This window comes from Pseudonaja textilis, chromosome 6 (assembly GCF_049901715.1).
Source record: "Pseudonaja textilis isolate UNSWEBS1 chromosome 6, rPseTex1.2, whole genome shotgun sequence".
NCBI classification, from domain to species: domain Eukaryota; kingdom Metazoa; phylum Chordata; class Lepidosauria; order Squamata; family Elapidae; genus Pseudonaja; species Pseudonaja textilis.
Genome location: NC_141995.1, coordinates 45829679 through 45844004, shown reverse-complemented (window position 1 = coordinate 45844004; position 14326 = coordinate 45829679). Strand labels below are relative to the sequence as shown.

The window sequence follows — 14326 nt, the reverse complement described above, 5'->3', positions numbered from 1 at the left end:
AATACCAGTGGTGACACGCACACACTAAGATGACAATCGTGTTTCTGTGAGTTGTGGAAATTTTGTCCTGGAAAAAGAACACACTCTTTGCAGTCTCTTCGCTGTAATGACATTAAAGCTTCACACCTTGAATTAATTACCTGGGAAATCGATTGCAAACGAAGCAAGGCACACCTCTCAGTCGGTTGTACGCTGCTTGTACTGCAAGGGGTTGCTGTTTGCAAGGAGGAAGCTAAAGTCACAATCTCGTGTTTGGGTTTATGTGTATGTAGGTGTGAGTGTGTGTATTTATTTGTGGGGCAAGGGACTCTACTGATGCTATAAAGGAAGACACAGAAATGGCTTCGATCAAGGGAGCACAATCTCTGAGTGTGTTTCTCCTTTGTGTTTGCTTCAATACTGGTGAAGGCAGGAAGACATCTGTAAGAAAAGAAAGATTAGAAGGGAAAGATAAGCGACACGGGTCAATAAGACGATTTTGGCTTGTTTAGATCGTGAGAAGGACTTGACTGACCCACTTAAAACTAACAAGATTGCCTCTCCCTCCTCCTTCTTTTCCTTCCTTCCTTCCTTCCTTCCTTCCTTCCTTCCTTCCTTCCTTCCTTCCTTTCTTTCTTTCTTTCTTTCTTTCTTTCTTTCTTTCTTTCTTTCTTTCTTTCTTTCTTTCTTTCTTTCTTCTTTCTTTCTCTTTCTGTCTTTCCAGAGATTCATGTTTTCCTTTCAGTTAAACTAGTAAGGTTTAGTTCCGTAATCTGGTGGACAGAAGGTTTTGAATGGGCGAGTGAAATCCTACCAGATCTGGTTATAATATTAATCATACCCTCTCCATCTGCATGATATGCAGGATAAGTTCTAAGTTAGTTAATTGGACCTCAATTCTAGTTGTCTTCTGTATGTTTTCTGACTATTTAAGAGGAGGAACGTGCAAAATATTCTCTTCCAGGAAGGTGATGTTCTACAAAACTCCTCCTTTCCCTCCAAACCATAGTCGGACGACCTAAAACCTTTCTCCCTTCCAAGAACATTAAGGTCTGAAAACTCGCAAGTTCCCACCTTCAGAATGGCTGGAAGACTTGGGAAGCAAAGTCGAGGGACGCTAATGCGATCTTTTCATTCAATCAAGGCTGATTTATTTGTTTTTTTCACAATCTCAGCCAACGTAGCTTTCAAATCATGTTGATGGTTTTAGTGCAAAGCTTGTTCTCTGTTGTTGAGGAAAGAAAACCTAATATAAACTTTAGCTTAGTGAAATACATGATTCCTTTTTCATATTATGTCAAGGGTCTTCGAACATGACAGCTTTAAGACTTGTGGCCTTCAATTCTCAGAATTCCTGAGCTAACCTGACTGGAGGAGGAATTCTGGGAGTTGAAGTCCACAAGTCTTAAAGCTGCCAACTTTGAAGACCCCTGAATTATGTAGTTAGAACACAGAAATAGAATACAGTTGGAAGGGACCTCGGAGACCCTGGCCTATACTATTCCAGACAATACAGCAAAGAAACCATTTTGGTTTCTCACCTTTAAAGGTAAGACTGAAATCAAGAAGTAACCCAGCGTAAGACTTGCACTAGGCCTCCATATTAGGTTAAATTGAAATGTGGTTTGTTTGGCACCGACTCAGCATCACATGAGAATGGAACTATTGAGGTTTATAAATTGGTTTGCAATGTGTGCATGCATTTAATACAGGGTTGTCCAACCTTGGCAACTTTAAGACTTGTGGACTTCAACTCCCAGAATTCCTCAGCCAGCTTTGCTGGCTGAGGAATTCTGGGAGTTGAAGTCCACAAGTCTTAAAGTTGCCAAGGTTGGACAACCCTGATTTAATACAATGGCTTTTAATCAAAGCCATGCGCTCTATTTATTGCACTAAACTATGAAGGGGTTTGTTTCATTTTTGAGGGATCCTCGATGGTCTCTGAGATGCTTTTCTCTGTCCTCCATCCCTCCATCGTTGCACAGAGGTGCAGGCAGTTGGGAATGAGCCTGTTGTTGTCTCCATCTCCAACGGAAGCGCCCATGGTTCTTGTAGTCTGCCATTTTTCTAGAAACCCATCCATAACTCCAGCATCATTCCAAGGGCGTCCATCCCAAAGTGCAAAGCTAAAAGTCTGTGGAGATTCTCCGTCATCCATTATTGTCCAAAAGATGTTTTTTCAGAAGGCAAATGGACTTTCTGATTTTTCATTGAAGACGTTTCGCTTCTCATCCAAGGAGCTTCTTCCGCTCTGACTGGATGGTGGGGAATGGAAGGATTTATGCTCCTTGCAGACAGCTGCTCATTTGCCTTCTTTTGAGAGAGCCTTGAGGCCACTTGGAGGTTTATCTCTGTGTCCTCGGTCTCATCTGAGTGGTGCAAATGGGTGGAGAGCCTTCTTGGAACGGCTGAAAGGACGATGTTGCGGAGTCGTGTTTTCTGCAGGATGTTTTTCTCTGCCCTGTGACTAGGGAGTGGGTGGGGGGTGGGGGCAGGAAGGAATTATCGCAGGGAGCAAGCAATGGGCGAGGAACGGCTGCGATCCAGGAGCCCCTTGGCGGGGGGAATTCCTGCAGCGCCGGATTTGGCTCGTTGCGCTTCACAAAGACACCTCCTCGCTCTCTTTGCGGGCGGCTGGGTTTTCAAGCCAAAAGAAAAGCAGTTTGGGCGTCCCGATGGCTTAGCGGAGGGAAGGGAAGGGGTCTCTCCTACTACGCAACGCGGGCCGGGAGCAGATTCGACGGCGCGGCAGCCCAAACGGCATCACCTGTTGGGACGCACCTTCAGAGGGAGGGCGCGCCTCTCCCTTTGGCGGCTTCGCGGGTTTGCCAGACCTGGAAGCGGCTTCGTTCGCGGGGAGTTTGCAAGAAGCTCGCTCCTGCCTGGGACCCCCGCCCCCCCCTCCCAACGTGCCATCATCGCGGCCCCCGATTGCTGGATCCAGGGGAGGGAGGGAAGGAGGGCATTCAACGGCGACACCACTCTGGGCGCGCAGCCTTTTCCCTCCTCCCCGCCCCAAATCTTGGTTGGCTTTTGATCGCCTCCCCCGCCCGCCCGCCACTCCTCCATTCCGCCTCGGTTTCCTGGCCTCGTGGACAGTTCCCAACCCGAGGAGGAGATCTTCCCGTTACAGGCGTAACGTGGGGGAACTTCCTGCACGCGTCCCGGCCAGGCATTGCACCTGCCTTGGAAGCAACTCCGGTCGAGAGCAGCCGGACAGGGGAGGGCAGCCGGTCTTCTCCTCCGGCGCGTGCCCGCGAAGCAGCAGCAGCAGCAGCAGGAGCAGCAAGGAGCAGCAGGTGTTGGGGTCGAGGAGAGGCGCGCAACGGACTGGCCCTTCGCCCCGCGCTCGGGAATCGGAGCGAATCTCGCCCAAACCCGGGAAGGGAGCGCTGGGCCAAGAGGCGCCCCTTCGGAGCTCGCCATGAGTGTCCGGCGAGTGGCCAGCATCTCGGCGCAGCTGGAAGAAGCCAGCTCCAGCGGCGGTAGGGGGGCTTCGGCCCGGGGATGGAGCGGGGAAGGAGGGAGGCGAGCAACTGGCTGGTACCCTTCTGCTTTTTCCTTGTTGAAGCCGTCGCCAGGAGCCAACTTTACGCGCCCGCGCCGGCGAGCTGCGCTTATCCAAGGGCTCATAAGCAGAGGGGAGATAGCGGAGGAGGAGGGGTGGGATAATGCAGGGAGAGGTCATGTGGCGAGCAGGTCTTCGTTAGACCTTTGAATCTGGGAGCCCCTGACTTTGGGCTGGGAGATTTTGGGGGAGGAGGAGTTCTGCTTGGCAGGGCAGGATGGAGAACTTTTGGTGCTGAACTTCGACATGTTGCGTGAGATGCTCTCCGACGAGAAGGGATTAAATTTAGAGCAAATGTTGAGCTTAAAAGCCCATCACGGAAATAGGGAAACGAGAACTCGATTTTCAACCAAATCCCCAGGACTTGATTTGAAATAAATGAATTGAGGATTAGAGGGTTGTTTGTTTTCGTTTCCAGTTGCTTGTGCGGGCGCCCGTGTATCTTGCTCTGGTATCCTGGGAAAATTAAGAGGATCGACCTCAAGTCACCAGCATCATTAAGTACTATATCCAAATGCAGGAGAACTTCATTTATCTCCTCAAGATGGGAGGAGCAGTGGATTTTTCCTGCTTATTGGATATTCCAGTTGTTGCCTGAATAGTTCCCAGAAAATTGCAGTGGAAAACGTCACACGGGTATACTAAATTTATAAATTAAAAGAAAGAATAGGCATATAGATGTATAACTCAAAAGAGGCTATCCATAAACCCTGTTTCGAATTATTATTGTTGAACAAGGCAGTTCATCCATTTCAATTGGGAGCGCTGGCTGTGTCACCCAACTGTCAGGGTGGGAGGACACAGTTTTGACTTCCACACCAAGAAAAAAAAAAACATTTCCGTAAGCTAGGATACTCTTTGCAAATGTGAAGGACTGTGATGCCCAAAGGCTTGGATTTAGGAAGACAGGAATGAGAGAAGAAAAGGATCAGCAATTCCCTAAGCATTGGAGAGGAATCTCAGTCAAAGAAAGGGTGAAGTTTCAAGTAGGTAATCCATCCTGTGTCCCTGCTGTCTGGATCAGGGGTCTCCAACCTTGGCAACTTATAAGACTTGTGGACTTCAACTTCCAGAATTCTAGGAGTTGAAGTCCACAAGTCTTAAAGTTGGTAAGGTTGGAGACCCCTGTTCTGGATAGTTCCTTGGCTGTGGAGAAGAACTTTCAGGAAGACAAAGGCTGCAGAAGTCACACCGCCGCTGTTCCTGCTTACACAAGCAGGCTTTGGCTACAACACCAGAATAAAATACAGCTTTTGCACAAAGAATTAATCTCCCCCTCCTTGCAAGTGGTTATTTTTCTCTTTCGTGCCAATGTAGGGGATGCGGCAATCGACCTTCAAGTCAAGAGGCATTAAAAAGAAATAAAGATCAGAGGACTGGCAGACCTTGCTAGCATGTCCCTGCTCTTGAAAATGAGAGGAGATACACTTAGATCAGCATTTCTCAGACTTGGCTACTTTTAAGATGTGTAGAGTTCAGCTCTTGCTATTTCCCATCCGGCTGTGTCATCCGGGGAATTCTGGAGTTTGAAGTGCACCTATCTTAAAAGTTGCCAAGTTTGAGAAACACTGATTTAGAATGGCTGGAATCATGAATCCATTCCTGCCCTGGGAATCCATTTGATTGACAGTGAACGCTTCTATGGGCCAAAAATGTGCCCTGTTTGAATGCTTGCTTCAAATGATATCTAACTCTCTCTCTCTCTCTCTCTCTATCTATCTATCTATCTATCTATCTATCTATCTATCTATCTATCTATCATCTATCTAACTAACTAAAGATTGGATTGGGGTTCAACCTGTGCATAGTGATGCAACATGCTGCTTGCATTTGTACAAATACCCTGAGAAACTGCCTTCCTTTGGTCTCTCAGCTCAAAATGAGACAGAGCGAATGACGTTTTATATGTTTCTCTGAGCTGATTTTGGAATCTTACAAGAAAAAAAGAGATGAACATCTCTTCCTAAAGATAAAGACTGGTTTTCTAATATTGTTTTAAGTTAACGTTCTCCAATGATCGAACTTGGAGTATCTGTCACTTTTTGCTGCCTCTAATGTCCTTCATGGTGATGAACTGTGCAAACATGGTTGAGGGGGGGTAGAAAATTGAAGCACTGGTTGAAGGCAGGAAATAGGGAAATCTGGGAAATCTTTCTCTACAAATCTATTCTCAGCCATGAATCTATTCCCTTTCCTAACCCTTGTGGAAAGATTCAAAAGCTATTTCTGCAGGCCAGGCTTCTTAAATACCCCCACAATGTTTGCAATAACATTTTATTTTATTTTATTTTTAACTAAGGCCATCTGTTTCACAACTTTGGCTCCCCTCCTCCATTAAATACCAAAGATATTTTTAAAAAAATTGCTGTGATTGTGTCTAGTCATATTTCTCACACGATTCTTCCTCATTGCAAGGTGCTTTTCCAATTTTTTTCAGCTTTAAAGGCAATTTGAAGAAAAAGAAAAGAAATGAAAGAAAGGCATATTTGTTTGAAAGTGGAGCTAAACGTGTTGCTAGAACAATGGTATGAGGATTTTTGGAGTCTCTTGCCATTTGTTTTTTTTTTCTTATTTTCCTGACTTTTTGGCCAGGGAAGGCATGGATTTTTTTCAATTGGCTTAAATAAATCTGACATGAAATTTCATGTCAAAGATTGAGCGTAGAGGAATATTGATACTGTGTATACGTAATATATGAATATATTAGATTTTTGAAAACTTATTTTCCATGACTGTGAGTGAATAAGGTTGAATCTATTTTTATTCAATGTTTTCATAAGCAACATACAATAATTAATATGCTCTCATAGCTTTGATACCTTGTAGCAATAATAATAATATTCATGTAGGACAGTATTTAATTCACCTGAGAAATTATCTTAATCTGTGAATCCAGGACTTGATGCTAAAATGAATTTAAAATATTTGACAGATATGTTGAAGGTCCCCACTGATTAAAAATGTGCAGGTACAGATGGTCACCAACTCAAAAATATTCCAGAATCTTATAAACTCTGCATCAATCGCACATATAGTAGGAGAATGAAATATTAACATGAATTTCATTGGCAACGATAGTTTTGTTTATATACGTTATTTGGGGGAAGAAAGCTTATTATGGAGAGTTAGGAATCAATTCCTAATGCCACGTTTTAAGGGTGTGTTGCATTTTATATTTTTTGCTGACTAGAAATTCAGGGAAGAGCTGAACGTAGGAGCGTAACCATGAGTTTATATGCTTCTAAATGCTGAGCAATCAGAATTGGCCTGATTATTGCCGGTGGTTTGTACCCAGGGCAACTACAGATACTCCTTGACTTATGACAACAATGCAGCCTGAAATTTCTGCTGCTGAGCAAGACAGTTGTTAAGTGAGTTCTGCCTCATTTTACAATCTTTCTTGCCGCAGTTAGTAAGTGAATCACTGCAGCTGTTAAGTTAGTAATGCAGCAACTGTCATAAATATGAACTAGATGCGAAGCACAGTCAGGTGGCCACAGGGATGCTGCAAAGTTCGTAAGGGTGAAAAACTGTCATAATTTACTTTTTTCAGTGCCGTCGTGACTTTGAATGTTTACTAAATGAATGGCTATAAGTCAAGGATCATCTGTGTGGGTATTTCAATGGGAGCCTCTCTTGGATATGTTTCGCTTTATAATGTTCGTTCAGAAGCGTTGACTTATTCAATATGTCCATTAAAGAAGGCATTTCTTTTATTTTCCAAATGTCTCTTTCAAACACAGAGGGTCAGCTAAGGACATGGGCAGGTGGGCAATGCCAAAGATTTAAGGCTGGTTTGCTTGTAATATTTCCAATTAGTTAATACAAGTCAGGCACGCATTTCCTCAGATGTCAGGCCTCTAAGTGTGGTGCTTTTCATGTGGGGCTCGATCCACATTGAGATAAGCCTAAGGTTAATAATGTTGCATTGTTCTTTATGGCCCAAGTGTCAGGTCAGTTTGCAGTGCTGCTCATGTCACTTTCTCCATGAGTTTTGACATTTTCGTGATATATTTATTACCTGTAATCATGATAGGAAACCCAACAGTCAGTAAGGATGGCTATTTTTCATCTGTTAAGGAAAATCCTACAAGCAAGGCAAGTTTAATGGGAAAAGCTTAATTCAATTGAATGAATGAATGAATGAATGAATGAATGAATGAATGAATGAATGAATGAATGAATTCTTTATTGGCCAAGTGTGATTGGACACACAAGGAATTTGTCTTGGTGCAAATGCTCTCGGTGTACATAAAAGAAAAGATACATTCATCAAGAGTCAAGAATCATCAGGTACACCACTTAATAATAGTCATAGGGTATAAAGGAGCAATCAAATCATACTAGGAAACAGTCAGTAAAAATTGTTAGGATACAAGCGACAAAGTTAAAGTCATATAGTCATAAGTGGGAGAGGATGGGTGAAAGGAAGGACGGGGGGATTAATAATAACAGTAGTGCAGACTTAGTAAATAGTTGGACAGTATGGAGGGAATTATTTGTTTAGGATGCATTCAGCCAGGATGACGGAGTCTATTCCCTTTTCTCTCCATCCCAGGAAATACTAAATCAGTAGAGCAATATGGGTGATCAGGTGTGCAACAACTGTGGTTCAACAAAGGGGGTTTTACAGTCAGGGCCCACCTGCCTGATCATCTGTTCCTTGAAAGCCAGAAATCCAGGAGATTATGTTGCATCCCAGCACGTGTTCAGGATCTCCAGGCAGCTAGTGGTGCTCTCTTAGGTCAAGGGGGCAGGAGGAAAAATGCTCTGGAAGCTAGAGATTCAACATGTACAAAGGTAAATTTAGGCACCCCTGGATGATGTTGCAGGATCCAATCTGGCTCGGTCATCAGGACAAGAGATTTCAGACTCATGTTGCAGTAAAGCAATCCTAGGCTGCATTAAACAGAGGGATAGAATCAAGATCACTTGAAGAGTTAATACGTCTTTATAATGCTTTGGTAAGGCCACACTTGCAATACTGCATCCTGTTTTGGTCACCACAATGTAGAAAAGATGTTGGGACTCTGGAATGAGTGCAGAGAAGAGCAATAAAGATGATTAAAGGCCCGGAGGCTAAAATATAGGAAGAACAGTTGCAGGAACTGGGTATGCCTAGTTTGATGAAAAGAAGGACTAGGGGAAGACATGATAGCATCTTCCAATATTTGAGGGGCTGCCCCAAAGAAGAGGGAGTCAAGCTATTCTCCAAAGCACCTGAAGGCAGGACAAGAAACAACGGGTGGAAACTCATCAAGGAGAGAAGCAACCTAGAACTAAGGAGGAATTTCTTGACAGTGAGAACAATGAATCATTAAAACAGTTTGCCTTAAGTGGGTGCTCCATCACGGGAGGTTTTTAAGAAGAGACCGGACAGTCACCTATCTGAAATGGTCTGGGGTCTCCTGCTTGAACAGGGGATTGGACTGGATGACCTCCACGGTCCCCTCCAGCTCTATGCTGATTGATCTCTGCCCAATATTTTTCCTAAGCAATCTGCAGAGGCCACAAATGGCAGGCTGGCAGGCAGCTTTTTTCTTTTCCAGGCTCAGCAATGAAGCTGAAACTATTGGACAAAAACAAAACAAAAATAACACAACCTCTTTTGCATATTCTCTAGATGAAGTTAACGCATTACATGGTTTTTTTTTTTTTTTTTTTGCAATCAATGTAACAGCGGAGGTCAGAAAAACTACAGAGCTGGGTTTATAGCTTGCCGAACAAATAGCAGCTTCTGGCTGTGGTGGGTTATTTCTGTGCTCCCCTCCAGCCCCAGTAAATAATCAAAACCAACTCCCAGATGCAGAGCCTTTGTTTGTTGGTTCAAGGTGGGAGAGTCCTACCCAACCAAAACAAAAAAGAAGCATAAATAAGGAAGACATAAAGAAAGTGAAAAGTCTGCCTCCTGCTTCTTCTTCCTTTATTTCATCTTCATTCAAGTGCCAACCAATGGAATAAGGAAACGTGGACTGGGCGTGTTGTCGTCCCAGTTCCTTCTTTGTGAGGTGGCTCTTTCCCTCTGACCATTGTGGTTTGTTTACGACTTGAGACAGGGTGGTACAACATGTAGCTTTAGGGTGGCATGCAAAAGTGGTTTAATCCATTCCAACAAAACCAGATCTCTGTTAACAATTCAAACAAGCTTGGATGCATGTGTCTATGTGCCTGCAAGTCTTCTTTTTCAATTCGGTTGTAAATATTGGCAGATATATTTAATAGGAATTTGGGCAATTTGTTAATAGGAATTTGGGCAAATTTTAACATGTTCTTGAAACTTCCCTTCCCTTTTGTGTTTAGAATCATTGCACAATTAAAACATTATGTTTAGTCCTTCATTAGAGTATTCAGCAGAAAGCTTCACTGTAGCTGGGTCCTTTATTCAAATCTCCTATTTACCATCAAAATCAGGGAAAACAGCGGTGCCTGGAGTGACGGGCTACTTGAGATGGGTAGCTTACTGTGAAATCATAAAATGTGTTGGGCAAGTTATTATTTTGATATTTGGACTTTAATCTTCACTTTTATCAAAGCCAGAATATGGCATGTGGCCCGTTAGCTCAAAGGGATTCAAAAGAGGATTAATTATTATTAATAAAAGAGAAGGCAATATTTGCATATTGTCTGTGGTTAAAGCTAAGAGCCGGATAAATTGATGGAGAGTAATCAGCAGTTGTTCAGGCAACATTCACTGAAGCAGCAAGTTCAGGGGCAGCTCTGCAATTGCAGGTGCAAAAATGACGGTTCCTGGCATTGTCCAAAACAGAGACAAAACTAGGGAGCAGAGGTCACCTCTATTGAGTTCAATAAGGATTTTTCTTATTCCCTTGCTTTTCTCTCTTTTGATTAATTTCTCAGTATCCTACACCACATCTCACTAATTGTTACAATAATTACTGGTTTTATACTCTCTAGTCTCCGTTGCTGATTTTCCTCTAAACCAGGCTTTACGTTTTAGAGAACAAAAGTTTTTATAGGGACAAATGAGAATTTAGAAGTGGAGCAGTGCTTAGAACGCAGCATTGCAGGCTACTTCTGCCCACTGCCAGCAGTTCGAGCCAGACCAGCTCCAGGTTGATTCAGCCTTTCATCCTTCCGAGGTGGGTAAAATGAGGAGCCAGACTGCAAGAGGCTGTCTCTGTAAAACCACTTAAAGAGGACTATAAAAGCATTATAAAGTGGTGTATGAGTCTAAGTGCTATTTAAAATTCTCTCACATAACAGTTCACTTCCAAAAAATATTTGAGCTGAGAGTTAGCCTGGAAGAAAACCTAACTTTTCCAGTCATAGTGATTTTGAATCTAAGTTGGGTTGCTTGGAGGTCATGTTCTCAAACGGCAAAGGGTGATTCTTTAGAACAGCATCCCAAATACGCTTCCAGTTTGAAATCTTCCGAAGCAAGAAAAACACTTTAAAAGCAACCCTGCCCCCAAAAGTACAATAAATGTTTCTCCCTCAGCCTGTCTGTTGCCCACCCTAAAGTCTCAGTTGCCAAGTGACCAAGAACTCAGCGATCGATATTTCACTCAATAGCTACCATATTCAGCTCCTACAGAGCTACACTTTTGAAAACACTACATTAGATGATACTGCTCTTATATTACATCCCTGCTCCACTAGAACAAAATATTTTTGTAATTGTACTATTTTACTAGTTCAACCGGGACAACTCTGGTGAAGTGATACTTCCAGGCTTTCCCCTTTATTTTCTATTCCCTTTGCCCCTACCAAGATGTGTAGAAAAGTCTGGACTTCAATAATGTTTGGAGTGTCTGGGTATCCAATCTTAAATGATAATGAGAAAAATTGCAGTGGTCCTGATTGATATGGAAAACTGGGAAGGATGAACAAAATTAGGATTAGGACAGAATGCTTCCTGGGCATGGATTCTGGGAAGGCATTGAGAACTAGAAGAAATGGTGACTATTTTCTTATTCCCTGGAAACAGGAAAAGTGTAAGTGGTGGGGTGTGTAAGAAGAGCCTTGCTTGGGAGGTAATGTCGTTCTGGATCTTACATGAAATGAACAAAATCGGAATAATTTTCACCGCTTCTCTCTTTTCTCTTATTTCTTCTCAGCATTCACTGTATGCAACATCCACCCACAAACAAAAGAGAGAAATGCTCGGTTTGAATACCAACAAGTGTAGCAATTTTGCAAATAGCACAGACATAAAAACCACCGTTTAGTTTACTCCAACCCCATAATTAGCCATTATAATTAATTTACAGTAAACGTTTGCCTAGACTTAACCCGTTTTTTAACTGCCGGTCATCAGATTGCTCTCTGCTGATGCAGTAAAGAACGAATGGCACGTTGACACACAAATCTTTGGCTCTTTCCCCATTTTAGTGATTGCTTTTATAAGAACTTCTCAGTATGACACATATGTATATTTGCAAACTCCCCCCCCCCGCAAGTAATGATTAGTTATAAAAAGTTGAGCAAAATCAGATCACTTGTCTTTGCTGGCTGAAGGAAAGGGAAATATCCTGACTTAAATCCTTGCCATTTTAGCTAGACATAGTATAAAGCTGGACAAGGAAGCCATGGTTAAAATTAGTCAAAAGAATGATCGAATTTGCATGCGTGCAAATTCCTGGTTTAGGAAATAATACAGAGGCTTCTGCAATGTCTGATTCCCTGGATTCTTGTTTGAGGACACTATTTCAGCATGCTTCAAAACTTCTGCATAAGCGATTATATGATTAATTATACACGTAAAAATGCAATAAGCCTCATTTTGATGAAAAGATTGGATGTAAGCCTCTGGTTCTCCTTTTTTCTTGCTTGAGATAAAGGGTTTAATTTAAAGAATGCTATAATTCGTTTGAACAAGAGAAACCTACTTCCCAGTTTCCTTAAAGAGTGGTGGTGGCATGGTGGTTAGAATGCAGCATTGCAGGCTGACTTTGCCCACTGCCAGGAGTTCGATCCTGACCAGCTCAAGGTCGACTCAGCCTTCCATCCTTCTGAGGTCGATAAAATGAGGACCCCGATTATTGGGGGCAAGAGGCTGACTCTGTAAACCATCTAGAGAAGGCTGGAAAGCAATTTATTTTGAAATGCATGAAAAATACAGACCTCAACATTCATTTTCTTATTTGTCCCCGTACAATTGTTTCTAATTTTCTTGCCTAGCATCACCCAGGTTGAAATGCCAGGCCCAGTTAGTTAAATCTATTCTCCTGAATTTCCTTCCAGTTACCTCCAGGCTATACGATCCCACCCTTTAAAAGAATACTTAGACACTGAAGTTATTTCATCACTTTGAGATCTAATTGAAGATTTTAAAAAGCTAGCTAATATTAAATAACTATAATAACGGTCTAAAAAGCAGAATGAATGTTTGCTTTTAAAAAAAAATCTGTTTTCTTCATGCACCACACATACAGAATACAGTTCTCTTTTTTTGCACCACGCTCTATACTGTGGGATTAAATTTTAGCTGTCAGTCGCGCAAATTATAGGAGAGATAAGTTTTGCTGTGGATGATTTTGCCACAAGGGGTCTTCTGGCAGTGTTATAAATAGTGGAGAAATGGTGAAGTGAGCGGTTCTTTTTTCCTTTAAAAAAAGGGGGGGGAGGAATTCTAGTTCAACACTAGCGCTAATAACTCTCTGCTTCAGAATAGATGCCTGGATGATAAGTTCTCCATTTCCGTGTCTGAGCTGAAGTTTGAAAAAAAACTTAAGGAACTTAGCAATGTGATTCTTATTCATGTTTAAACAGAAGTCGAGCTGACACACCAGCCAAGAGTTTAGAGAAGCTTGCCACCAAGGGTCAAAAGGCTGTGTTTAGCTACTCAGAAATAAGTTGTAATGTGGAGATTCAATTAATTGTCTGGCCTCGGATCTCACTGATTTTAGTGGTTCTACTTTAAGCAGGGTTAAGAGAGGCCGCAGTGGCTCAGTGCTTAAAGAGGCTGAGTTTTTGAGGCCCGAGTTCCTGTGGACGTGTGGCCAAGAATACACCAAGGAGCATGGAACACTGTTACCTTCCCACCTTCCCAGGGTGAGTTCCTGTTCTTTGCTCTAGCTCCTTCCTGCCCAGCAGTCCAAAAATATGTGAATATGCGAGTAGACGAATAGGTACCCCTTTGGTGGGAAGATAACAGTGCTCTGTGCCCCTTGGTGCATTCTCCGTGCCACATGTCCACACAGAAGTGTCAGAATACAGAATAACAAGAGCTGGAAGAGACCTTGGGAGGTCTCCTAGTCTGACCCCCTGCTCAGGCAGGAAACTCTGTACCATTTCAGACAAGTGGCTGTCCAGGCCTTTGAGTTAGAAATGGAGGTGAGCAGTGCCTTTTCAAGCCGGACACTAATGAACAGGTGAAATTTTTGCATTTACTTATAGCAATAGCCCTTAGACTTATATCCCCCTTCACAGTGCTTTCCAGCCCTCTTTAAGCGGTTTACAGAATTGGCATATTTGCCCCCCAACAATCTGGGTCCTCGTTTGACCCACCTCGGAAGGACAGAAGGCTGAGTCAACCTTGAGCCTGGTGAGATTCGAACTGCCAAATTGCAGTCAGCAAAAGTAGCCTGCAGTACCTCACTCTAACCACTGCGCCACCATGGCTCATGGAGCAAAACTGACTTGACAAATGGGTCACTTAACGACAGAAATTTTGGGCTCAGTTGAGGCTGTAAGTTGAGGGTGACCTGTATAATCTAGGTTGCTTTCTCACATCCCTTTACTGTACAGATACGGAATATAAGGTTCCCCCTCTTCCTCTATAGGATTGTGCGTATCCCAGTACCTACACATAGGAAC

The 14326-nt window shown here is 42.9% G+C and overlaps 1 protein-coding gene across 2 annotated transcripts in view; it reads left to right on the top strand.

Moving 5' to 3' along the window:
- Window positions 1-3273: 3273 nt before the first annotated feature.
- KCNIP4 (potassium voltage-gated channel interacting protein 4) overlaps window positions 3274-14326 on the top strand; it is a 267695-nt gene continuing 256642 nt past the window's right edge. For both annotated transcript variants that reach the window (XM_087936485.1, XM_087936483.1), the window contains exon 1: window positions 3274-3464. In XM_087936485.1, the coding sequence (XP_087792611.1) occupies window positions 3404-3464 (61 nt within the window). In that variant the 5' untranslated portion in view covers window positions 3274-3403. The remainder of the gene's footprint in view (window positions 3465-14326) is intronic.